This window comes from Diadema antillarum, unplaced genomic scaffold, assembly GCF_040938485.1.
Source record: "Diadema antillarum isolate AM-2024a unplaced genomic scaffold, OU_Dant_1.0 seq00000386_RagTag, whole genome shotgun sequence".
Lineage (NCBI taxonomy): Eukaryota > Metazoa > Echinodermata > Echinoidea > Diadematoida > Diadematidae > Diadema > Diadema antillarum.
Genome location: NW_027271384.1, coordinates 765046 through 793012, shown reverse-complemented (window position 1 = coordinate 793012; position 27967 = coordinate 765046). Strand labels below are relative to the sequence as shown.

The window sequence follows — 27967 nt, the reverse complement described above, 5'->3', positions numbered from 1 at the left end:
GAGTGCCATAAGTGTAAAGCATCAACGTTTTTTTTTCTTCTTAGACAGAACATGCAGAGAACACGTCTGATGCAGTTTCTTTTAAAGTTTTTATTTTTTGTTTGGGAAATGAATTACGCATTTGTTGAGATTTTACAAATATCGGGCAATGCAAGTTGTATGAGCAATCTTTTAAAACGCAATTTATAAACACGGCCACTCAATGTCATAAAGTGTCTATTTAAGTCAGGACACAGTGCAGCCAGCCAAAAAGAATGATAAAGAATAAAGAATTTGTGTCGAATTCGCTGGAGTCAACGTTTAGAATAATACTTTAGAGTATCGATTTCTCATTGTAAGTATTTTATAACAGAAGTCGTGAACTTCAATTTCCTTCCAGTTTTTTTTTCAATTCCGATTTTGACGATAGAAAATAATTCCAATGCCTCTGATGTCTCTGATAAATTTTGTATCCTCAACATTCTAGTTTTTCTCCATACCCCTCGACTCTGAGATAAGAGCAAAACGAGATAACCTGAAAAGTGGAACTTATTCTTTTCATCTGTATAACTACGTGTATAGGATCATTATATCATTACGTTTGTACTGTTGTTGTGGTCATGTTCGTGAGACTAGTGTACGGTAGGTCTCATAGAAGTGATTACTCGTTCTGGTGTCTCTCCTGTGCCTTGTTATTACACAAATATACTTTGCTTTGAGAGTTTGTTAAAAAAAAAACCCGTCGATCTTGTAAAATGTAACATTGTTTTGGTTTTTTTTTTTTTCACACACATCACAAAGCAGTTGTGACATCGTGGGCTGCTACATGCTTCGTATTGTAAATATAGGACCCCTTCACAAAATTGCATCCACCATACGACTTTTGCTTTGCATCCTCCATTTCCCCTTCTTTTGTTTAAATTTTTTTATTCAAAATATAAAACAAAAATACTTTGCCTAATTTCGAGTTTCTCGGTGCCTCCAAAAGAACTATTCACTTCGGGGCTGCGCCCCTCAGTGAATAGTAAAATCGAAGTCACCTCTGCCCATAGTTTCAACAGGACAACTCTCAAGGCAAAGTATATTTGTATATTATTTTTCAGCATCAGAAGATTATGTCCTCTTTCTTGGCCCTTCCCCCTCATCCTTACTCGACGACAACCGCGAAGTATTACCGCCATTCAGAGTTCATCCATGGAGCCTAAAACGCTCCACGGTTCTAGTGGGCTGGGGGCGACGGTTCGGTAGAGGTACTATGGATATTCACCAGTCTAAATCAGGCCCGTAATTCACTGCGCATGCGTAGTTTGCAATAGTGGAGCATTATGGGATGAATAAAGGAAAATTCTCGGGGACATAGTTTCCTGCGAACGAAGACTACAGCTGCAGCTGCAGCAAGGTTACGGTGCACACATGAAAGCGGACACACACGCACGGTCAGCGAACGTTTCACCACGCTCCGCGCTGCGATGCGCTACTCTCGTTCTCTGTTCCGGTACGATCCCGATTTGAGCCTCTGTGTGTGCTATATGCGAGCTGCTGTCGTGCGCCTAGCGATGCGATGATGCCGAATTGCTAGTCGCGATCACGAAAGTCTACCCACACGATAACTAGCCGACTTGGTCGACGTCCAGCCATAGTCAACCAACATTACATCCGTACGTGGACGTGTGTTTCTTCACTGTGAGTTCATGCTGTGTCTTTTTCGCCAGGGCCTCGGTTGTTTTTCTCTGAATAATTTTTCAACCCTCTAACGTTAGCCTGCTCGGCGTAGAGAAGTGCTGGTTCCTACGGAGTAAAGAGGGTTGACGCTGTGTTTGATTGAACTAATGTATTGATCAGTCCTCTCATATTGAAGACAGTCAAAATGTCGCAGGGAAGGAACAAGAACTTGAAGAACCTGACTTTGAAGCCCACAACGGAATCCAATGGAGGGCACAAGCCTCTGACAGCAAACACCACAACTGAGTAAGCCATTATAGCCTAATAGTGTTATATATTTTTGTCCGATTCTTCTTCGATTCTTCTCCAAATCATAAATGATTGTGGAGGTACTGCACTGTGGAGTGTTGAGTAATGTTGGAGAGATTTGTAACGTTATTTCATCGACATAGTCGACTCATACTCAATAGCCAGGTCGAGACTGTAGTTGACTATCGGTTAGACTAACACGTTCGACCCTTGCTTGGCTTGGCTATATAATAAGACGTCTCGAGTCTAGAGACTGCATGCTACTAACTTTAGAGTCTAGACGTCTTGACAACTCTTCTTCTCCGGTGGTAAAAGTGCAGCCTTTCTTTAATGCTTATAAAGTTAGAGATGCTCACATGCTCTGTGTCTGCACTGCTCTGTATTTTTTATTTTTATTTTTTTGACACCACACTGAGTCTGACCAAAATGCCGACAAAGCCCTACATGAACATGAACTCACAGCTAAGGTTAATGAGTTAACAACAGGTCGTAGTTTTTTTTTTATTTTTATTTTTTTTAGGGAAGCTAACTAAAACAAGTAACAAATAGTTAGGCCTAACGAGGCCTACCATATTTGTGGGCAAACACGGTGCTACTGCTAGTGTACTTTCGGACCTCGTCAAATGCTTTCGGAACATGCACAAACTCACCCTAACATTAGTTATTCAGTAACCTACAATAATTGTATCTGAGCCCTTACAATGTATTGCCTTAAGTCAAATAAAAGTTAAGTTTTAACACTTTCACAAGTGTCGGAAAATCTTGATCGCTTGAAATGCTGCTCCGTACACAAGCAATATGCACAGTATGAATGCGTTCAGTGCATGCAGTAAGGGACGATTGTTTTATCTGAATGTAGCAATCACAGCAGCTTTAATATGGTGTCTTTAAAAAGCTAAAATTTGTTTTTTCCTTTTCCTTAGCCAAGTCTTGTGGTAGACTCCGTAGAGGTTGGAGCTTCTTTACAAAGCGGTTGAGTTCGTGCGCGTGTGTGTGCAGCCCCTTACATGTTCTCTTTCTTTGCTATCTTTTCTTCTTTCATTTTCAGGTAATCCACACTTTCCCTGTCTTCCCTATTAATCCTATCTTTGGGTTTCCTCATGTCTAACTTTCTTTAAATTTCCTGTTCAATCTTACTTTCTGCCTTTAGAATTGTCCTTTGTTTATGCCAGTATGCAGGGCTCGACACTAACTTTTATTTTTGGTGGCCCGATCGGGCCACCAAAATCATTAATTTCTATTTTTTTGTGGCCCGAAAGTAAAATCTGGTGGCCCGAAAAAAAAAAATCAAGAAAAACATAAGAAATACTAAATCGGTCCTACTGAACATAGAAAATGAAATATTAAGTATTACTGAAGTGATACATGTACCCATGTCTAAAATAAATGAAGAGAAAATTCAATCATTTTACCGTTATTCTGAGTTCTAAGATTTAGCAAATAGGCTTAGACTTCTATAGATTATTATAAAAGTTGATGCCTATTTAGGTGGTCAAAACTTACGTTTGAAACGATAGAGTGGGAGCATTTGCAGACATTTGTGAACATCTGACATTTTTTTGGCATTATAAAGAGCTGGAAGTTACCGTTATTCATTTCTGATTGTAAAAGCAATTATCCAACATTTACTAGTATTTTAACACCGTACGGAGCCGAATGTTACTATTAATTTTTTTTTTTTTTTTCAAATGTAAAAGCAAAGAACTGACATTCATTTTAGCATCTTACGGAGCTGAATGTTATCCTTATTCATTTCTGACGTGAAAGCAAACATCCCCAATTTATTTTAGCATCTAACTGAGCCGATTGATACCGTTAATCATTTCCAAACGTAAAAGCAATAATCTGTTATTCATTTTAGCATCGTACAGAGCAGAATATTGCCGTTATTCATCTTAAAATTAAAAAAGCAAACATCCAACATTTGTTTTATTATCGTACGGAGCCGAATGTTACTGCTGTCCACTTCCGAAAGTGAAATGAATTATCTGACAATTTAGCATTGTACGGAGCCGAATTTTACTGTTTTTCATTTTTGAACGTCAAGGCAAACATCAGACATTAAATATTTTACCATCAAACGCAGCTGAAAGTTACTGTTATTCATTTCGAAATGTACATAATAGCAAATATCCGACATTCATTTTAGCATCATATGGAGCAGAATATTACTGCTACAGTTTTGTATTCACTTCCGAATGTAAAAGCAATCATCCAACATTTATTTCAGCATCTTCCTTAGCCGAATGTTATTGCTACATATTAACTTTCGAAAGTAAAAGCAAACATCCGACATTTATTTAATCATCATTCGGGGTTGAATATCATTGTTATTCATTTCCAAACGTCAAAGGGCAAGGGATCATGCAACATTTATTTTAGCATCTTCCGCAGCTGATTGTTATTTACTATTATATCCCTCATGTAGAGCTTCTTGCCATAGGATTGTACAGAGCACGAACATGGTGTAGTTTTACTAGCTAGCTACGAGCAGCTGGATGCGGTGCAATTGGTTACTAGCCAGCGTGATATAGTACTTTTGGGAATCCACGATTTGCACCCATCGTGATCGTGTGATCGATATCTACACTTCTCACTTAAGAATGTACGCAGTGCGCGTAGTAGCGATACTTTTGAGCGACAGTCCTGTGGCTTGTAGCTAGCTAGCTAGCGCTAAGAGAGCGCGCGGTGTGATGTGCGACAGCATTACAGAAATCTGTGTGGTGCGATGGCGTGGCCGGTCGGTGTGTAACGTGTGGACGTGTGATACGTGATCAATGCATTCAGCTCAATTGACAAAGTGACTGCTTCCAGTAACGGAAGAATGATCGCAGGAGGACACCATATCAGGTACGAATTAGGAATAAACTAAAACCGATTTTGAAGATGATTTGGGAAACGAAGCCGCTTTAGGCCTACTTCTAACGTAGTCCTGGGGGGCATTTCATGAAGCATTTTTGTCCGACAGCTTGTCGGACAAATTTGCTCTCAACCAATCAGATGCAAGGATTTCAGTAGCTTTTAACATTTTGTCAGACGAAATATCTGACAAAACGCTTCATGAAATGCCCCCCTGGACCTCGATCTTTCGGAGTTTTGCACGCTGTAGTGTAGCTCGTGTGTAGGAATCAACAACAGCGCAGCGGTGTCGTTCGCTACGCGCTGCACGCACTGCTGCTGCACTGCTACAGCCTAACGTTAGATTTATCGTTCACGAAACCTGCACACTTTTCCAAAAGGGAACCGTCATTACTCTAGTAAAATGCTCGAGAGGGATATAAAACAAATATCGACTGCTTTCTTTCGGGCCATGGTAAAACTATTTGACCTCGGTGATGTCTCAACAGTGCCATGTCCCTCGACTTCGTCTCGGGACATAGCACTGTTGAGACATCACCTCGGTGCAAATAGTTTTACCATCTCCCTCTGCAGCAGTCGATATTTGTATACTAACCTGAACGTGAACATCCGGTATTTATTGTACTATCTATATGGAGTTGAATATTATTGTTGTTCATTTCCGAACGTCAGAGCAAAATTAATATCCGACATCTATTTTAGCATCTTCCGGAGCTGAATAATGTTGCTATATACATTCGAACATAAAAGCAAACATGAGACATTATTCTTATCATTCACCTGAACGTGAACATCCTGTATTTATTTTACTATCTATATGGAGTTGAATATCATGTTTATTCATTTCCGAATGTCAAAGGGATCATTCGACACTTACTTTAGCATCTTCTGGAGCTGAATGTTGTTGTTATTTACTTTCCAACGTAGAAGCAAACATCAGGCATTTATTTTCTCATCGTACGGAGTTGAATATGATTAGTATTCATTTCCGAACGTCAAAGCTAACATTCCACATTTATTTCAGCATCTTCTGGAGCCGAATGTTATCCTTATTCATTTCCGAACGCAAAACCAAACATCTGACACTTCTTTTAGTGTCATACGGAGCCGAATATTACCGTTATTCATTTCCAAAATAAAAAGTAAACATCCGGCATTTATTTTCTCATCGTACGGAGTTGAATGTTATTAGTATTCATTTCCGAACGTCAAAGCTAACATTCCACATTTATTTCATCATCTTCTGGAGCTGAATGTTATCCTTATTCATTTCCGAACGCAAAATCAAACATCCGACACTTATTTTAGTATCATACGGAGTCAAATATTACCGTTATTCATTTCCAAAATAAAAAGCAAATATCTGACATTTATTTTAGCATCTTACGGAGCCGATTGTTACCTCTGTCCATCTACAAAAGTAAAGGCAATTATCCGACTTTTTGGTGGCCCGACGCGCATTTTTGGTGGCCCCGGGCTACCGGGCCACCGTTAGTGTCGAGCCCTGCAGTATGGATTATCTTTCCCTCCATCTACCTTTCCTTTCTTTCCTCTTCAATATCTTTTTCTTATAATCTTGTGTTTCGTTCTGATATCCTTTTCTTCACTTTGTTTACAACCTGTACGATTCTTTCTTTCTTTCCTATTCATCTTTACTTTCATCCAGTATTGCTTCATCTCTCATTCTATTATCCTACCTAGTACTTATTTGTTGTCAATCTTTTTTTTTTACATTTAGTATTCTTCTTTTCTTTGCAAACATATTCACCTCTCCCTTGCTTTCCTTTATAATGCAAGTTTCTCTTCTTTTTTTCCTTCTATTATCTTTTGTTTTTATTCTAGACTCTAGTTGTACTTTCTACTTTGTAAACCTTGTTTAATTTTTCCAGGTTTACCTTTTTAGTATCTTTTCATTCATTTCCTTTCCCCCCTTTTCCTATCCTTTCTCTGTATATTTCACCCATGTCTTATAACCACATTTTTCAAAATCTTTTGTCATTCACATGTGCACACACCCTCACACACACACACACACACACACACACACACACACACACACACAAAACAAACAACAACCCCAAACCTCAATCAATTGCTACTGCAAGACTCAGTACAAGGTGAGGGAAAGGCGGAAAAAAACAGGTTTATCTTGTTAAAGATACATGTTGTACCATAGAACTCGCAGTGATCGCTATGAGATCGCTACATTATGATCAATCGCTGCTCTCACTGTGAACATGTTTTGTACAATGTATACTGTGCGCTGCACCGTCTGCTCCTATGCAATGCACTTCGATCGATATATTCGGACCTCAGTATAAAAGTGTCAAAATGGCGAAAATTCCTTTACTACTGGACTTTAGTTTCACTCAAATGCAAATATTCATCTTTGTTCACACAAGCAAGTCATAACTACTAAAATAGGCCAAGGGGTAGAATCTACAAATGATATGTAGATCTACAGTGTAGGTAATTAGGAGATGATGGACAGTGGATTCTAAAATTCTGACTAGACCCTAAATGGTCTATATTTTAGTCGGATGGAAAATTATTACAAACAAGTTTAGAAAATTGAGGTTTAATATCAGACTGAATGATAACTGCTTTGAAGTTGTTTTGAAGTTGTAAGTTGTGAGTAGTAATTAGTAGCAAAAGGTTAGTGAATTAAAATTGAAAACAGCTGACAAACAGAACAGGGTTTACATTAGATTTACAGCTCCTACAGTATAGCAGTAATTCCCACTTTTTGTTTGGGTAGATTAACATGTTGTCTTTGAGTTGTTGTTGTTGGTTGTTTTTTTTTTTTTGCATTTGTAAATCAAACATGACTATTATACCACTCTGTCCCTACAGATTAACAGGTGCAATGCATTTTAAATATACAGTGTAATTATGAGCCTGAGCATGAATATACAGTGTAAGGTCAGTGAAAGTTTCATTTTTTGGCCAGGATACAAAGATGAATATAAATGGTTCTTATTTTTTGAAACTTAACATACATACATGTACTGTAGGATTAAGAGGTAAACTATCATGATTCCAAAGTGAAGTTTAAAATTCCATACAATGTGAAAAATGGTCTTAATGACATTCTATGATTGTTAAGATGTAAAGATCTTTTGCAAGTAAGCATTTCAAACAGGTTTACATTTTTTTTAATATTAGTGAACTTTAGAGGTCAAGCTCCAATGCTGATTTTACATTAACTTACAAAGCAAATTGTGAGTAAGTCAAGGGAAACAGTGTGAGTAAGTCAAGGGAAACAGTGTACAGTATGTACATTGTATGCATACCCACATGTACACACATTATACAAAATAATAAAGATTTCTGAATGCATGTGTTAATCTTAACTTTGTTTTGTCTAGTTCATTAGAAATGACTTTATTGATGAACTGTGTATTCCTTACTTGTAAATCCAAATCCAGATCCTGAGATAAACTAACTGCGGTGGTAATATTATAAACAACTTTTACTACATGTATTATTTTGTCATCTGTGAATTGCCTTATAGTAAAAATGCATCAGGAACAAACGTTGACGAGATATCTAAGAGACTGGACAATCTAGATCTGGATGAAGACCAAAGGAAGCGTTTGGACAGGTTCCTGACAATGAAAAGAAAAATCATTGAAATTGGAGAGTTGTGCAATGAAGACTTTGAAGTACTGAAGGAACTTGGAGCCGGCAATGGGGGTGTGGTCACCAAGGTGCAGCACAAAGCAAGTGAAATGGTCATGGCGAGAAAGGTATGTATCATTCATGGCTAAAGAAGAATGGCATGTAAAACAAATGGAACATATTTTAAGATGAAGTGGAATAATTTGGTAATGTAATCATATGTGATTATCAAAAAGTTTGTAACTACAACTCTTTGATTTTATTCCCTTTCCCCCTTAGTTACCTGCTTGCCTTACTCCTACCATGATTATAATCAGATTTTCTCAACCCCTCAAATTTCAATCATTTGATAGGTCATTAAGTCAACTCAAGCTTGGCAAAGAGCCCAACATTTGTATTTTGGAGAAGTGTACAATTGCTTCTCTACTAGGTCATGATTGTAATCTTACTAATGTTGTTTTAGCACTCTCTGGTACCATGCTGGTGAAGATGCAGTTGAAATGACATGCCATTTTACATTGCAGGAAGGAGCTCACAGACTGCATACCATGCAATTTTGATTTTAAAAAAATGAAGAATCAGAGCTATTCACACATTTTGTGTATAAATATTTATTGTTTTACAATTACAGCAGTGTTACATTTTACAGGTACACACACACACACACACACACACACACACAAACCTACCATGGCAGATGGGGCTAGTGAAAACTAACAATAGTGTTATCGAGGAAAAGTCAGTGGAAAAGTTGTAACTGCAGAACAATGCATGTTACAGATAACAGTTCCATGAAATAGTCGTGTGCTGTAGCATCAACCTACAAAAGATGAACAGGTGTCTGACAAGCTTGTATAATATTCTCCAGATAGTCTTCAGCCATGGAATCACCTCTGCAGATAGTGCAGGTAGTTCTGCACCTATCTGTTTGTTTGTTTTTTTCCATGTAGTGGACATGTTTCATTGTATTTTTCTAAAAATACATTTTAGTGTCCAGTGCTTCAAAATTATTTCCAGCACATTCTATTTTGAGATTTCAAAGAGACCTACAATATAAAATTACTCTGAGCTACAAGCTCACCTTATATTTGGTGCCTAATAAGAAACAAAATATGAAGTTATATAGCTGTACAGTGCAGGCACTTGTTGTTGCTCAGATGAAATTAATGAAATTGCTTGTTACCCTATGTCCGAAAGGAACATATTGTTGCACTCAAAAGTTGACTGTTTGACTATAAATAAGAGTTTGTTCAATATGATGATAACTACTCTTGCACAAATTAATCTCCTATTGGTCAATGTGTTCAACATAATCAGTCAAGAGGTTTTAGCTGTGAATCTTGTCCTAATTTGATTTATTTGAAAGTATTGGGTTTTTACATTAGTCATGCATTTGCTATAATGTGTGCAAGTGGATTTAACTTTGACAGACTTAGATGTTAACAAATGTTTATTACCATTCTTACTGAAAATAGTGTGTTCCATACTGTTGATTGCTGATTGTAGACCCTCACAATATTTTCGTCAGTGCTCATGTTTTTGTTTGTGGCAGAGCTTAGATAATTAATGCTTCATGCCATTAGTGAGCATCATACACTTGCTAAACTGTCAGTGCTTTATTTAAGAAAAAAAAGGAAAGATCAAAACTTGGAAGAAAATACTGTATGCTTCACACTTTCAGATTGCAGATTTGTTTTTATGAAAAAGAAAATGATCAGGCAATTGTAGCCTGTGATTGTAGCAGTACAGTAATTCACCAAATTAATCTATTTTTCATAGTTTAAGTGAATTTAAGACACACATAGGTAATCACTTTGTTTTATAGCTCAATTTTTAGAAGGTACACTTTTTTTTTCAATTCCTAAGTGATGCATACACACAAATAACATCCAAGTATTGTGTGAATTACTTCATTAAATATTCTTGAGCCTGAAGTGTAAATCATTATAAGTAAATTCTTGAGCCACTTGTACTACATGTGTGGTGTAAACATGACTTTAATGAAGTAGTTCACATATATATTACTTGAATGTTGCTCTTTATGTACATGCATCAAATCGTCAGTTGAGAATGAAAAGGGCGTTAAGTTGCCACAAAACCCATAGTGTTCAAGACTACTTAATAACGCCCTTCTTGTTACAAAGTTAAAAAATAATAATAATTATACATGATGTCCCATACGTCATAATGATTAATACTTATTTTCTCAGATTATGACTGCACATGGCATTTCCTTATTTGAAGGATTAAGAAAAAATATTTTGGCATTATTAGAGATGATTATTAAAGATGATTTTTTTTTCCCCTGGAGGGGACAAAAGCTTGGACCTGCCCTCAGATATATCTGTATTTCACCTGCATATTATTTCTCATTTACAGAAAATTTTTATAGCAGTTTGCATGTTTGACTCTGCTATCACATGTTTCCACTTGTCCTCAAACCAATTGATAGTATCCATCACACAGATTTCAGAAAAGAAATGGTTCTTTTGTGTACAGATACATTTTTAAAAAATTAGTGATTCTTTGCATCATGTGCATAGTGTAGTGGTCCCATGACCCAAGATGGTATCTTTGGTTTTAAGGTCCTTGTTGGTAAACATTGGTAGAAGATTAAAGTACTGCCATTCCAGCTTGTGTACTCTTATTCTATTGGGCTTATTTTACTGTTTGATGATTTGTTGCTTGTAATTCCAACGATCTCATTCTCAACACATGTTACCCTTTCAGATGAATTTTCCTGTCATGCCAAGGTCATAATGGGCCCTTGAGATGAAAGGTCACAAGTCAAAGTTCAACTTTAGATTTTCACTCCATATAGGGCCTACAGTCAGTTGATGAGATTTAGCCAGACAAGCTATTCTTTTTATGTCAGAGCAAGTCTGCAATTGACTTTAGATTTAGATATGTTGGACAATCTAAAGTTAAAACTTTGTCTGAAAGTCCAAATTTTCTTCAAAATTTTGGACCTACATGTATGACAGGGCACGACATTATCAGTGGCCTGGGGTCACTAAGAATTGATGTTGGGCCACCAAGTTTATCATTTGGTGGCCTGATTGGGCAACTTTGAGTAAAAATGGATTGTTACTTTTGCTTTTACGTGGGGTCGCTAAAATTTCAGATTTAAAGAATCTAATGGCCCAAACGGGCCAACGGACAAACAAGTTAATGTCGAGCTCTGCATGAACCAATCAAATTACAAAGACATTGTTATGAAATTGAGTGAGACGTTCAAATGATGGGGTTCAAAGCTCTAGTAGGATTTGAAGATGACACTATGGAGGAAATTGCCAGGAGCTTTGAGAAGGATATTCATAAATGCATGTGTATGAAGAAAGAACCACATATTGATTTGATAAATTTATAAATTTGCTGGGGTCAGGGATAATGGGTAATACATTGTATTGAGGTCTTTTGAATGAATTCTTTAATCATCAGCCTTAATATTTAACTTAATGGAGCATGAAAGGCAGTTACAGATTGATCAGGCTTGTCACTGCAAGCACATTAAATGAAGTGAGATAGCCAAATGCATTTCTGTTGATACTGTGATTTCATTTTTGCATACAATATATAGTTTCAATTTCTAGCAATATTTGTTTTGCTTAAAATAGAGTGTGCATCATAATGAGAATTGGGCAATTGGCGACAGTAGTTACGTTCAGACGACAAGCCCTAACCTCGAGGTTAGGAAACCTTGAGGTTAAGCTCTTGCCGCCTAACTTCGAAGTGCGTCCACACGACGAATCTTAACCTCGAGGTTAAATACATTGTATCTGATCCTTTGAGTGCGTTGATTTTTGTGTCCACACGGTGCTTATCTACGAGTGGGGACCCCCCGCGTCTCGAGGTTAGAACGCTAACCATAAGATTTGTCTTGGCTCTTAACATCGAGCTAACCTCGAGGTTAGCTAACTACGAGTGCATCTTCACGGTCCCTAACTACAAGCTTACAATGTAACCTCAAGGTTAAGGCTTGTCGTCTGAACGTAACTATTGCCTTTATGTGCAATGAATATTTCTTGGTCTGATATATGCACTGATTGAATTGCCAGCATTCCCAAGTGTGCTAGCCCTAATGAAAGTAATCTCATTTACATATACGGTAATCCTTAATCCCTTCAGCTCATCAAACTGGAAATAAAGGCTGCCATCAGGAATCAGATCATAAGGGAATTGAAAGTACTTCACGATTGCAATTCACCGTATATTGTCGGCTTCTATGGAGCATACTACAGTGACGGAGAGATATGCATGTGTATGGAGCACATGGTAAGTTCATCATCTCTTTTCTGTGCATTTTTTTTTTTTTTGGGGGGGGGGGCAAAAATAAAAGTGTTTCATTTTATATTATTCTGCATGTGTACATGTATGGCTATAACATTTATTTCATGGAAAAGCTGTCATAGAAGATATCTTGTTACTGTAGAGTCATCACTTATTTTCTATCATTTATGTATTGTTTTTCCTACCCTAGGTATACAATTGCATGCTGTATGATGATATTGTAGGTCCCAAGCAATGATTTTTCATTCATCAGATATAAAAGGATAAACACATTTCTTTGTCCTAGAACATTATATGTTCAATGTGTTTCTTTAATGAGGAAAACATCTCTTATAAGTGTGCCATTTCACATGTGAATCCAGCTCAGATGATCCTGAAATGAGTTACTAGTAATTTGCATGGCAGATCGACAATGTAGAGTTTACATCTCTAAAATTTTGAGGAGCAAGTACATTTTGTAATTAGATGAAATGTATCTCTTCAAACTATTCAGTGAATTTGATTAAAAGTCATATTGCCATACCTTTTCAGAGATTAGATTTCATGTCCTTTTTAAAGGCATGCCCTTTGAATTGTCCCTGGTTTTAATCGAGCATCTATGAGATATAATTATTGCATTTTGAGAAAGTTTAAAGGTCAAAATTAAGCCTTGCTCCTCCCATGCCCAATGCCCTCAACAAAGAAATTCATAGAAATTGTTGGCAGTCAGAGATATTGCCAATGAGAGTTTTTACTGCAGTTAACCCTCTATGAACCAACAATGTCAGGTACTGTACCACTGACTTCATGTAATGCAAACAGGTTGCCTAGCAGTGACAGGGTTAATAGCTTTGCTGTCCTGCAAGTGATCTTGTTAGTGCATAACTCGCACCAGGGAAACACATGCTAGCAATTGCCTCTGGTTATGTGGGACAGGCAAACGCCCCAACTCGCAATGTTGAACCGGCGGTGCCCATTTCGTCATACATGTACAGCAAATTATGTTGTAATATCATATCTCGCCGGCCTGCGCGGAAAGATCAACCGCAATCTGGCTCAGAGCATCATATTCACAAAGAGTACATTTGTGCAGCCCAAAAAGTGAGAAAATGAGGTCCAGATTTTGGTGGAAATTTTTCTCTGCCGCGGATCATAGAGACAGTACCTCTTTTCATGTAGCTTTGCACAAGCGGTTCATTAAGCTATGCAATGCTGCTGATGCATGGAAAGGTATCACAAGTGCAATAACTAGTACTTCATTCCATTAGCTACAAAACCGTATCGGTATACATAATGGCACAGAACATCTATGAAGATTGCATTCAAAGTCGAGTGTGTGTGACAGTATTGGCAGGAAAACAACATTTTTTCTTTTCAAGGGAGCTGAAATTAGACCTTCAAAACAATTTAGAGTAACCTAAATATATGATGAAACGTGTGAGTTGCTGCTGAAAAGGAAGGAGAGCCATAGCTAGCAGAGGTCACGGCATGTAATCATGAATGCCATTTATGAATGTCGTTTGCTTCAGCATTGAAAATTTTTTTGAGCCCAGATGACCTGTTTCTTTGCTTGACCTTTTTTCCCCATCAAACTTGATGCATGAAATGCGTGGTAAGATGAGCATTGTTCGATGTCAATAGAGGAATTCAAAAAATTTGATACTTTAAGAACTCGACTGAAAAGGCCAGCCAGTTTAGCTGTCAACAACAGAATAACATGAACACATTCTATGCAACTACCAATCAACCCCCCCCCCCCCCCCCAACCATCAGGAAATGATTAAGCTTGTGTACATGTGCAGATATGTACAGCTTGCTAATTGTGTAAAATTGAGTGTAGAGGTCTGCAGACATGAACTAGCCAGTGTAGTGTATTGGAGTATATCCCAATTTTTTCCCCTCATTTAGCGCCAACATTTGCACGGGAAGTACTGAGTCATACTTGTCTACATGGTGCATATATTCAGGTTCTGTACACTGTATGTGTGTTATCCTGAGCACTCAGTTCTCAACAGCTTCTATAGGGTGATATCAGTGGTCTCATCATGATAGAGATGATTCCACACTGTGCAGCTGTGTGTGGTTGTCTCAGTACAGCATTTTCATTCTGTGTCCTAAACCCCTGCAGAGACAATGCAAGCAGTATTTTGACATTCATTTGTATACAAATTGTATGTAACCTTCACTTGCCCAGCCAGGTTAGAAGTGGCAGTCATAGTGCTTGGTGTACTGTCTGATACTCACTCGCTGCCCTGTAATGCTGGCATTATTGCTGTTCGATACTGCCCTGGATGGAATACTACCTTCTAGAATTCCCAGGCACTTGAATAAACAGGGCTCCCAGTAAATACAATGGTGGTGTATTAATATTGTTTCCAAGGAGGGGCTGAGTATGTGTGTGTGTGTGTATGTATGTGTGTGTGTGTATTTATGTGTGTGTGTGTGTGTGTGTGCGTTTGTGCATGTGTGTGTGGATGTGTGTGTGTGTGTATGTATGTGTTCGCTTACAGGAGGAGTATTCAATTGTATGCATGTGTTTGAAGAGACCTTTCTATATTTATGGCCAATGTTATGATATTTAAATCAGATTTCTCAGGTTTTCATTCTGAATATTGATAGTTTTAAACACAGATGTTGATCCATATGCAATATAGATGATTTGAATATTCCTTCTACGGTATGCGAAAGGATCATAGCATTATTAGTCATATAAAGGTAAATATTGTAAATTGTTATCACATTATACTGTAAAATGAGGAATTTTCGCGTGCATTTTAATTTTGCGAATTTCGCGAGCGGCAAGATTCGCGAAATTAAAATGCGCGCGAAAGTTCTTGTCTACACTATATGCATTGAATGCCAGTGGCAGCTCGCGAAAATTTCATGCCGCAAAAAAGGCCGTCGGCTCCAATTCCCGAAAAATTCATGCCGCGAATATATCATGTTTTACAGTACTTGTAATCATTCCACTAATGGACACTCTCTGTTGAGCTGTTGGATTATGAGACTAGAGGAAGCAATATGTGACAATCTTACTATACAAATGACGCACAGGTCTGAGTGTGTCAGTCGGAATTGTGTGCATACATTTTGTAAGGTAACTATGGAATGCTTTGGTTTGGGCTAAATTCCATAGTAACCGCATGCACACTATATTCCGACTGAGGCACGAAAAGACATGTGCATCATTTATTTATAGAATTGGTAATTTTCTTGCCAAAAACCCATTCTTCTATCATGTTACCCTATGACAAATTTACTGGGTGCATTTCCTTTTGGCTTGCCATAGATGAGAGCCCGAAAACCATGCATCAGTTTTTAGTGGATGCATGGTTTCTCTTCAGAACCATGCATCAGTACCATGCATCGGTAAAAACTGATGCATGGTTGTTTTAGCCAATAGGCGTCTCGTACTGAATGCGCGAACGCTTGCTTAATGCGCGAACCTTTGTTACAAGTGCGCGTACTCTTGCTACAAGGGCGCGATAACATGTTTACCATTGTGACTCAGCGTGCGGCCAGTATAAATAAACACATAGCTCTCGACCAATGAGATCGCAGGATTCTCGCTACCCATTCTATAATGCCATATGATGATAGTTTTACCCATATAGATAAAGTGGTATTTGTTAGAATTTTACTGTTTGTCTCGTGGAAAGAGGGGCTATGAATATGTCTCCTGTTCAAAGTTGATTTCGACCAGATCATAATGTGACCTTCATATGACGTCCAGGTCTATATAGTTGTGGCTCTGAATGACCGCAGTAACCTGTATCATAAAGAGTAGGTATATTCTATGAACATTCATATGATAAAACATATAATTGTTAGCTCTAGTGACCCCTGGATAGAAATGCAAGTATGTGTGCATGTGTACAGCTGTACAGCCACAGTGTAGATTATTGTATGACACTATAGGGCTGGCAGGACAAGGAAATAACTGCAGGGTGTTACAGTGTCTCTTACTGATACACTAGACATGCACAATTGTACTGTATACTCTTCCCACCCATACAGTGCAGAAAAGGATAGCAGTGACACACTATTTCAATATCATTTTACTTCTATTCATCATCATGCATAATTTTGAGATGTGAAAGTTTGAATAGTGGACAAGTGTATGTATGTCAGTTGCAGACACTGTTGTTCTGTCGTGTTTTTTGTCATAAAATGCAACATTTTAATGTAAAATCTAGACACAGAATTGGTTGCAAACTTTACATTTTGAACTTTGTACTGTTGTGTCATCCAGACGTTGTAGTTTAAGCAAATGATGTGATTACAAATAAACAGACCCAAGTAAAATGCATCTTGGGTGAAAAATTACCAAAATTAAATTTCACAATGAATTCTGAAGGAAATCCCTTCAAGTTTCCTTTCTTAGGCAATGTAAATTGTGTAAGCGTGTGTCAGTGATTATGAACATTACATGGTGCTGCATACATGTACCCTCTTTGTACCAAGTGCAACTGACCCCACTGTAGGCAAGTAAAGTGCTTTCAAATGCATCACATATTCTTGTAATGGACTATGACCTGTTGGCTCTCAAGACTTGCAATATTAACGCAAGAAGTCCGTAGATTTTGTTGATATAGTTTGCTTTCAGTGTAGTTTTTCATGTGTTCTGAGGATTTATGAACTTCACTGTCGCCATGTTTTGCTCCAGGGCAAGTACATTTGTACAGTTTGTAGTTGTTTCATTTCAAACTACTACCTACCTACACTGTATTTTAGAACAAGGTAGCAAATATTGACCTGTCTAGACTCCAGATACTAGTCTTGTTCTACAGGTGTTTGATATCAACAAAATTGCTCTTGTCTGTTTATTTCTCAAATATCTGGTTTGAGTTTGAGTCAGGGGGAAATGGGGGAAATTTTGTGTCCGCTTGTGCTATTTTATTGAATAATATGCAATTCTAGCATCAGATTTTTGTCACAGTGATTGTACACCATGTGTACTTCCTGACTCATACACTTAATGTATGCAATATTTTTGCATGATTGATTTCTCAAGCTTGATCTTTTGAGACTATTTTCATGCTTTTACTTTCACTGACTGGTGATATTCAACTCATTAAGAAATCTCTGGACGCAAGCGTATAGAACACACAAAACACAAAATACTACAATGTATAGCACTTGGCTCTTTTCTTGTTGCGCAGGCATTATAGAGAATCTGTAGAAATTTGCAAAATTTTCCACACTTTGAAGTACAGGTACACTGTATAATCCTCTATGGTTATTTGAGTGTTATGACTTTGAATGAAGTGATGCAAAGTGCTTTCAGCATTGCAGTTTGAACTTTTAAGTTTGTTTCTTCTCCTACAAAATAAATTTATTTCCAAAAGTGTATTTATTGCTTTAAATGATGGTGATGCGTAATCAAAACTGTGATTATTTATTGATTTTTACCGAGCTCTGCATAGTGTTATACTGCATGTAATGCACAGGTGAGATACAGTATGTAATTCAGTGTATTCATTCATTCATTCATTCATTTATTTTATTTCCACATGGTCACTTGTTTCAAGTCCGTGCATCTTAATAAAAAACATTAACATCACGTAATACAAAAACATCATAATACACAAAATCATACAGAAGAAGAAGAAGAAGAAGAAGAAGAAAAAAAAACTACTTGAGCTTACAGGCTACATATCACATTCTTTATCCCCCCCCCCCCCCCCCCTGCTTGCAAATAACTCTACGCCAAATCTATTAGATGTTTAGACTTTTATATGATAATACGCAAACAAATATACACAAAACACATGACTCCATCACTGAAAACAATCTCGTTGATCAAAAGCTACATTGTAGATATCTGTATCGTTCTGTGTACCCAGCACTTGGCATACCAATGCAAAGGTCAAGATTTGTTCTCCCTGCAAACTCTTGTGATTCCTGGAGTTTTCCTTACATTTGTAATTGTGTTCATAAAACAGGTTCAAGCATTTTACAAGATGGAATTCAGCCAAATTACTAGATTGTAATATTGGTAGAGGGAAGTGTGTGTAGGGCAGTATTATCAGATGTTGCAGGTCAAAGCAAGCCTGAATCCCAAGACTTGCTAAGGCTCAATTTTGCAAAACACTACAAATGCATTGAAGAAACTCTGAATGTCAGCATGATGGTAAACATTCAACAATTTATTGTGTCCTTTATGGCTTTAGCACTTTTCTAGGGCAACCACAGAGAGCCCTTTCAATTGGTGAAAAACCACTCAAAGCACATGTATGAGCATTGTGTGATGAAGTGTGAAATGCAAGTTTGAAAAGGTGTCTTTTTTTTTTTCAAGGGTAAAGTCCAAAGGCATGAATGTTGGTTTTTTTTTTCCTCTCTCTCTCAGAATGCATGAGCACATACAATTTCTGACACTTCTCATTCACTTTCTGCACTTTTTGAACACCCCTGACCGCTTATTTTGCTTCCACAGAAGCTTTTGTGACTCATGGCAGTTTACCAAATAACTGTTTGTTGTTGTATGTGTCTTATTTATTGTTCATACAGGATGGAGGTTCCCTAGACCAAGTAATGAAATCTGCACCAAATAGCAGGATTCCGGAAAATATTCTTGGCAAAGTCACAGTTTCAGTAAGTAGATTTGTTCAGTGAATTATAACCAGACTCAAAAAATTAAATGAATAAATGAACCAAGAGATAAGATGAATTTTGGAGAAGGTAAGTGAATTATTTCCTAGATGAATAATTGATTAATGCCAGGGACAGATTTGATATGGTTTAAAGATCATGTGTCCCCTTTCCAAATATCACAAATTTTTGCATGGTTGAAGAATAATGTCACCCAGCATCGTGTATAAAATCTAATTTTTCCCCCTTTTTTCCCATTGGGTCATAATTGTATATCATCAGAACACATGATACATCTTAGTATTTCTGAGAAAGCACTTTGAAAAAAAAAAAAACCCTCGTCACTTAAAAGACAAGTCCACCTTCATATATGTGGATTGAGTGAATGCAGCAATGTTAGTAGAACACATCAGTGAAAGTTATGGGGAAATCGGATAATCCGTTCAAAAGTTATGAATTTTTAAAGTATCTACACAGTCACTGCTGGATGAGAAGACTACTAGAGTGTATGATGTCACATGTGTGCAACGCTACAAGGAAAATATAAAGAGAATTTCACAAAATTTTTCTTTTTGAAAAAAAGTGCACATTTCCTCAACTTGTCACTGACGTATGTTAAGGGTAATATTATTCCCCATTGCCTTCTGAAAGAGGAAAGTCAAGTTTTCTTTTATTATGCAAGAAAAGTGAAAATATGTTAAATTTTCTTTATATTTCCTTTATATGGTTGTATACATGCCACATCATTAGCTGTAGTAGTCTTCTCATCCAGCAGTGACTGAGTAGAAACTTCAAAAATTTATCACTTTAAATGGATTGTCGGATTATCCTCAACTCTTGCTGATATGCTGCATTCATTCAATCCATATGTCTATGAAGGTGAACTTGTCCTTTAAGAATGTACTCCCCCTTTGCACTGAGAATAATGGTTGGAATTTTCTCGGGGTCTGAGAAAATTTACTGGAAATCTATAATGTTTATTCCCCCCCCCCCCCCCCCCAATCATTAAGAAGTTTACTGTTTTGTTATTCTGAGGAAAGGTCTGTATTACCTACCTCAACCAGCTTTGTATGAAAGTAATTTTAATTTTGGGGGTTACAAAAAGACCCACTGACTTTATACATAGCCCTTTGATTATTCAATAAAAGTGTGGTTAATGTGTGAATATAATACTTGTGCCTCTTTTGTCTAATAATTAATGTTGCCCCAGTAAATAATCAGTGTTATGAAACTACAACACGTGTATGAACAGTGGCAATTAAAGAGACTGTCACTACATTGTATGTGTCAGTGTTTTCATTTGTAAGAGCTTATTTCATTGAAAACAAATGTGTGTACTTTTTTACTTTTTGCATAGCTTGTAAGCATATGCAAATGATACAGTGTGCTGTGGATAATACTAGTAAATAATTTTCTTTCTTCTGTCCTGTAGGTTTTGAAAGGTCTCAGCTATTTAAGAGATGTGCATGACATCATGCATAGAGGTAAGTGCATAAATGAAACTTTTCTTCCAGTAGTTTACGATACATGAGTTACACAAAAGCTGCATGCAGGATACCTGCGCGCAAGTCATTTGTGAGTTTGGGAGTAAGAATTGATATTGTGTGGTTTTTATGCCTCCGCCAACGAAGTGGCCGGAGGCATTATGTTTTCGGGTCGTCCGTCCGTCCGTACGTACGTCCGTCCCGTTTTGTTTTTGTCGATATCTCAAGAACCGTGTGGTGGTTTTACATCAAACTTGGTATGAGGGTATATCCTGGGGGGATAATACTTTGTTTGGATTTTAGGGTCATGGGGTCAAAGGTCAAAGGTTATTTTGTGGAAAAAAAAGGTTGAAAATTCATGTTTTTCTCCATATCTCGCAAATGGTTCAAGGTATCTTCATGGAACTTAGTATATATGCTTGTTCCAATGGGCAGTGATTATCTAGGGAAGTTGGGGGGTCATGGTTCAAAGGTCAGGGGGTCAAAGGTCAAGATCAACTCTTCAAAATATCACTACTCTCCTATTTATGCAATGCCTGAAGGTTTTTTTTTTTTAAAACTTGATGTATACATGTAGTACCCAATATATATTCTGTGGGAAGTTTCTTGCCTAAAGGTCAAAGGTCAAGTGAAAGTGCTGAATTGCACTTTTTCCTCCATATCTCAAAAGTAACTCAAGGTATCATCATGAAACTTACATATTTATGCATGTTCAACCTAACAGTGATTCTCTTTGGAACTGTGAGGTCAAAGGTCAAAGGCCAGGTTTAGATAATGCTATATTCCCATTTGATACTGAAATTATACTTTTTCTCAATACCTTGAAAATTACTCAATGCATAAACGTATAGGGGCATTTCCGTGAGTTGTGCGACATGACCACCAAAATTTTACCCGCATATTTCAGGACAACTGATAATCTTACTTTGTTAGCCATAGTTTGAAGTGTGTGAAACCAACTTTACCTTTAAGAAAAGTTCCCTTTTGTGCATTTTTATACCTTTTGAAGCCAGAAAGCATTTCTTTGACCTAAAAATCCCTAAAAATGCATTTTTGTTGCTCTTTGTGATTATTTTTTATATTTGAGGCTCAAATCAAACTTTGTTTGGTTTTACAAATCAAAAATATATTAATCTAGCAGAAAATAAAGTGGAGATCTCGATATAAGATATGTACTTCGGACACCAGCGTGCTCTTACATAGCTCGAGAAGCTGCTGTAACGTGAGTTACCGAAACATGAACTTTTTAACCTACAGTACGCGCAATAGAAAACGCCCGACGAAAGTGCGTCCAAATTTCGTCCCAACGCTTTTTTCGTTGTTGATTTCGTCGGGGACGTTTTCAACGCTTTTTGCGTCCAGACTTCATGGACGGATTTTGGACGAATTCAACGAATTCAACGAAATCCCCGAACGCTTTTCCGAAGCTGTGGACGCATTCAACGCTTTCAGCGCTTTCAACGCTTTCAACCCTTTACACGCGATCACACACACACAGGAAAGTTAGCTCTAATCGCGAATTGCTAGCTCTTCTTTCGTCGAAGTTCTCTAGGTTTCCCGTCCATTTCTCTCATTTTCTCTCTTTTGCTTTCGTATCATTGTATCCCTTTCTTTTCAGAGTACAATCATACTTTAGAGAGTATTTTTTCTCATTTTTATTAAGTGATTACCGTGTTTGCCACAATTTGGGGTGAGTTTTTGTTCGAGTGTTTGTTGAGTTTTTCGATTGAACGATGTGTCGATTATCTTCGTGTGTGCGAGAATATCGTACCCACTCGTTTGTTTCCGTGTAAGTATTTTTACCGTAAAGTGTCTTCATCGTTCGTCTTCACGCATCGGGTTTTCACCCTAGTTTTCCTCATCGTAGTTTTCCACATCCATTTTTTTTTTCCGGTGCAAGATACTCTGTGTATTTTCTGCTACGGTAAAATGCCATCGTCGATATTTTTTGTGTATTCATCGTAGTTTTCCACCTCCATTTCATTTTTGTGTGCAAGATGTGTAGCTAGGTCTGCGATGTCTGAATCGTTTACAGATGTGTTTTGTGAGAGTATTAACCACGATGATTTTGAGGATTTTGAGGGTTTCGCGGTGGATGAGATCGACTGGAATGATAGTGATAATGATAATGAATCTACACTATCTAGTGGTGTTGATATAAGAGCTCTTATGATGATGCAATTTATTTCGTGTGACCGACCATCATGACGTTGGCGATGACGAGTACGAAACGAGTAGCCTATACATGTACAATGTAGGCCTGTAATGATCTAAGACGAGAGTGACACTGACGACATGGCCTGGCCCTGGGGGCTGTTTTAGTGTTGCCTGCTGAGTAGGTGTTCCATTCTATCCTTTCAGTTATCTTTCTTTCACTTTCTTCTTTTGACCCTGGATGAAAAAAAAAACCCTATCTTGCCATGTAAAGACAGAACACATACCATCATGAAATATCATGACATTACTAAAGTAATAAAAGAAATAAGTAAGCGATGAAAATTCTTGTTTGTAAAATCATAAATCAAAGGTGATTTCATATGAACCAGCTCTTTGAAACGTATTTAATTTGCCTATTGATACTTGCTTTGCAAGTATACATTTTCTCTCCCATGGACTTTGTGTCCCCCCCCCCTTTTTTATGTGCTTTAATGATTATTCTAATTTGTTTTGTCAATATCATCATTATTGCTGTATTAATATTACCATACTTTGATATGGTTAATTGCATTTGTTGATTGACTCTAACTTTCATTTTGTTGCCTCCTCTTGGTACTTGTACAGATCCTTTCTAGGGCTTGCTGTTTGCTCACCCCCCCCCCCCCCTTTGCTGTTGCTATTTCACTCTTTACCTTTCTTTGTCTCTCTGTTGTTCCTTATCTTGTTTGATGTTGCCTCCATATTCATCCTTTTCCTTCAATGGTTGCCCCCTGGCCCTCACGACCATTACTAACCTTCCCCTGCCTTTTGTCTGTCCATCCTCCTGCTCTAATCCCCCTCCCTTTACCTGTTGGGCTCCTTGCCCATGACATCCTACCCTCTCCTTTTGTTTTCTTTGTTCCTTGTCCCTTGCCTGTTCCTGACTGTTCTTGTTGTGTGAAGTCGCTTTACATGTGTGTGGTTGCTTTTTCTGCCTATTTGCCATTTTGCTTCTGACGAAGATTCTGCTATGATCGAAAACTTAGGTCCCTTTTGACTCTATCCTAAAAACATTCATGTACACTCCCAAAACTTGCTGGGCTAGTAATGAAAACTTCCATTATCTAGCAGGGGAGAGGGAATGCTTTCATTTTCTCAAGAGAGCTTTTGTGTGAGAGAATGCAAAACTTGATTGAGTGTTGCCAAGTTGTTTTCAAACTTCTTCATTTTATTTGATCTTAAGCATAATCACTTTCGTAAGTACATGTACAGTATTACGATTTCTTCTCCCCTGACTGTAATCGGAAAGTTTGCCATAAGGACGATCGCTAATGTGTTTGGATGTGCCGATATGCGAAACACGTGGTTCAAAAGAATGCACCATGTGCTACTTACAGTTGTACTGCCTTAAAGGTTACTGCAAGTTGAATGGATCGAATGCGCCATAGGCTTAGTTACGGTAAACAGTTTACGTTCGATGCGAATAATTATTACGTCTTTCAGGATCGAGGAATAATACACACAAAACATGCAAACAAACAAATCCACGAACGAGTGTTGATAACCAAAATTCATATGAAAAGTAATAGGCAGTTTTGATGAGCGTGAAATTTTATTGTCATGATTTTGCCGTTTACTCGGGTGGTGGCTGCATCACATAGGACATCTCAGTGAATTTGTCTAGGCATATGAGACTTTTCATATAAATCTGTGATTGCATTTTTGAGTGATTAATCAATTCCTTTTTACAGTTCGGGAACCAGAACATCAGAACATCTTTGCAATGATTCCTTTAACTCAACTCACCCGCGATTTCTTCGATCGATATACTACACCAAATGCGCGCATTCTTTCGTCTGGCACCTGGGGTCTGGCACGCACCTGGTTTTGTGGAAATTTCCACAAAGGGAGAGGGTGGGGTTTTTCCAATCCCAAGAGACCGCATTATACACAAGAAGACAATCTCGTCGCTTCTATCATTTTCCGTCACTCGTGTTTTCCCCTTATTCTTTGCTAATAATGAACATTTCGATTGAACTTAACGATGGTTGTTCACACGTGGTTCCTTTTGTTGTGAGGTGTAGGTATTTTCTTTTTTTATCATTCTTGGGAGGGGAAAGAAGAGTAAAAGAGGGAAAACTTATTTAAATAAACGAAGGGCACGTACGCTCAGCATCCACAGCAAGCCGTCTTTTACATCAGCATCGTTGATTATCATCACTTGCACTATCATCAGGCATCACTCGGATAATTTTGTCCTTTTTTTTTATAAACATTTAGAAACACGATCACCATCACTCGAGATAAACACGTAGCAGTGGCAGATCCAGAGGGGGCGCATGAGGCGCACGCCCCCTTTATTTATCGTGGAAAAAAAAATAGAAGTGAAACCCGGAAGTGGCACCAGAAATATTAGTTGCGCCCCTCCCCCCTCCTGTACAGAATTCCTGGATCCGCCCATGCCTGTACGAAAATAAATGTCAACAGACAAAGTATCAACAACCTCCCTGACAACCACATAAACATTACCACAGAGCACACCGAAGCGGCTGGCATCAAACACCCTTCGAAATACTGCAGCAAAGCGCGAAATCGCCGTTACGAAAATGCATGTATATATACACAGTGCGAGGCAATTGAAAGATTACCTTTAAATATTTCAGAATATGAAAGGAACAAATAAAGTGATATGAAACGAAAGAAATCGTACACCAAACGAAAGGTATAACGACCTCCAATAGGCCCTTAGCCGCAGCATATCAATAAACATGACGTATAAGCACACGGAATATGCGTGTTTCGGATTCCTCCCTTCTATATTTCTTTCCTGAACTATTCCCAATGCCCGAATAAAATAATGACTAGTTTGTTACACTGATTTCTTCTTCTGAGGTAAGGAAGTTCGTTCGTCCGAAAACAAAAGGATTGACACTCCGAAGGTTTGCTAATCGGGCAATGCCCCCCCCCCCCCAAAAAAAAAAAAAACAAAAAACAAAACAAAACAAAAACAGCCCACAAAATGCTCGTTAATCAAAACATTGGTTAATAATGTTAAAGACGATAATAATAATAATAATAAAAATAATGATGATAATAATAATAATAATAATAATAATAATGATAATAATGATAATAATAATATAACAATAGACAGAAATAAAACAATATATGGCCCCCTATAGCAATTACCCGCAGCATGATTACATTTTCGAATCAACAAACATGGATAGGCACAAGGAATATGCGTGTTTCGGATTCGAAATAACGCCGTAACCATCGGAATAGCGCACCCGTTTTCTTTTTTTCGGAATAATGAACACCACGGATATGAATAAATGATTTCAAACTAAGAATCCATCGTAATTCTTGCCTTAAAGATTTTCCTCCCTTCTATATTTTATTCCTGAACTATTCCCAATGCCCGAATAAAATAATGACTAGTTTGTTACTCTGAAACATGGTGTTGTGAGTTAAGGAAGTTCGTTTATCCGAAAACGAAAGGATTGACACTCCGAAGGTTTGCTATACCCATCGAACAATGGGGGAAACAAAATAATAGTAATACATTTTATTTTCACACTAGGTACGAACATCTACAAGGTGTAAGGAATTTGCGTGTTACGGAACATTTTATCACTTTCGCATCAGCGAACTTTACGTGCATTGGGTACTACAAAAATGCCTCCCCCCCCCCCCAAAAAAAAAAAATGTATATATAATTACACCAACGCTTGAGCATAACAACAAACAAGCAATCAAACAAACAAATAAACAACTTCAGATTTAATCTCATAGCTGCTTTGAATATTTCACATTCCGTCTGCATGACTGTATATATACTTCTTTTCAGAATTATCTCTCGCTTCCCGCTTCACAACTAGGAAATAAACGATGTCAAACTACAGGTATATAAGAATTAAACTTATTGTCTTACTCTGAATATAAAATTCATTATTTCAAAAGTTCGTTTATCCTTGAATACAACAGGCTCGATACTACAGTACTCCGAAGGTTTGCTAATCCGACAATAACGCACCTATCCAATCACAAACATTCGTGCATTTTCGAATTATGAATCATAATTTGACTATCACATTTACGAACATCTATTTTTCGTGTAGGGAAGTCGCGTGTATCTGAATGTTTCATTTTCGTCCTAATGAACCTTATGGGTGCATGGGTACAACGAACATGAACCTCAACCCCCCCCCCCAAAAAAAAAAAATAAAATAAAAAAAGAAAGAAAGAAAGAGCCAAGTCAAACTAAGAATCAGTCTGAATTAGTCGCTTTGAAAATTCCACGTACCGTCTGAATTATCTCTCTGTCCAATAAAGAAATAAACGATATCAAACTAAGAATTAAACTTATTGTCTTGTTTTGAATATTACTCTGTTTTTTTGCTTTTCTGGGGCCCGTTGCATAAAACTTACCATTGAATTTCAATAGTAACTACCGTCAGCATCAATGATTATAAAATTTACCGCTGATTTAAGACTTACCGCATAGAAAGGAGCGGTAAGTCCAGCGGTAAGGGTTTTATGCAACAGGGCCCTGATTCAATAAAAAAACGGGCAATGTAACGCGCAATTGCTGAAGAAAGAAAATATATTTAATGACCAAACAACGGCGAACAAATCCTTCTAATTTCTTTTTTCCTCTTTTTGGGGGTTAATTTTCTTTCTATACTCAAATGGATTTTACGTACACGCAATTTTAGTGAAACCATTTTCTTTTTGGTCGGCATTCTACGATAAGGTTCCTGTGGGTTCCTGTGGGTTCACCCTCGCCAAAATTGCGTGATTTCTCTTAAATACTATGAACCCGAATGATCTCTGATTGGTAATTTAGTCTATTTCATGATCAACAGTTGTTTATTTTCTGCTTGTAAAAAAACAAAAAACAACACGTGAACAATTAGTAGGCCTTATACTGGGTCTTGTCATGTATCGTACATCTCTGTTTCGTTCAGCCGAGCGAGCCATGCCATGGCAATTGCGACGCACATACGGCGCACTCGCCTTTCCCACACGTGCACATTCCCTGGTTACATGCAGCC

General features: G+C 37.6%; 1 protein-coding gene across 1 annotated transcript in view; it reads left to right on the top strand.

The window, feature by feature from the left end:
- The first annotated feature begins 1173 nt into the window (after nucleotides 1-1173).
- Nucleotides 1174-27967, top strand: part of LOC139731827 (dual specificity mitogen-activated protein kinase kinase 1-like) — a 64500-nt gene continuing 37706 nt past the window's right edge. Inside the window, exons 1-6 of the mRNA XM_071642703.1 lie at nucleotides 1174-1223; nucleotides 1822-1947; nucleotides 8324-8558; nucleotides 12559-12705; nucleotides 19210-19293; nucleotides 20723-20774. Of these exons, the coding sequence (XP_071498804.1) occupies nucleotides 1174-1223; nucleotides 1822-1947; nucleotides 8324-8558; nucleotides 12559-12705; nucleotides 19210-19293; nucleotides 20723-20774 (694 nt within the window). The remainder of the gene's footprint in view (nucleotides 1224-1821; nucleotides 1948-8323; nucleotides 8559-12558; nucleotides 12706-19209; nucleotides 19294-20722; nucleotides 20775-27967) is intronic.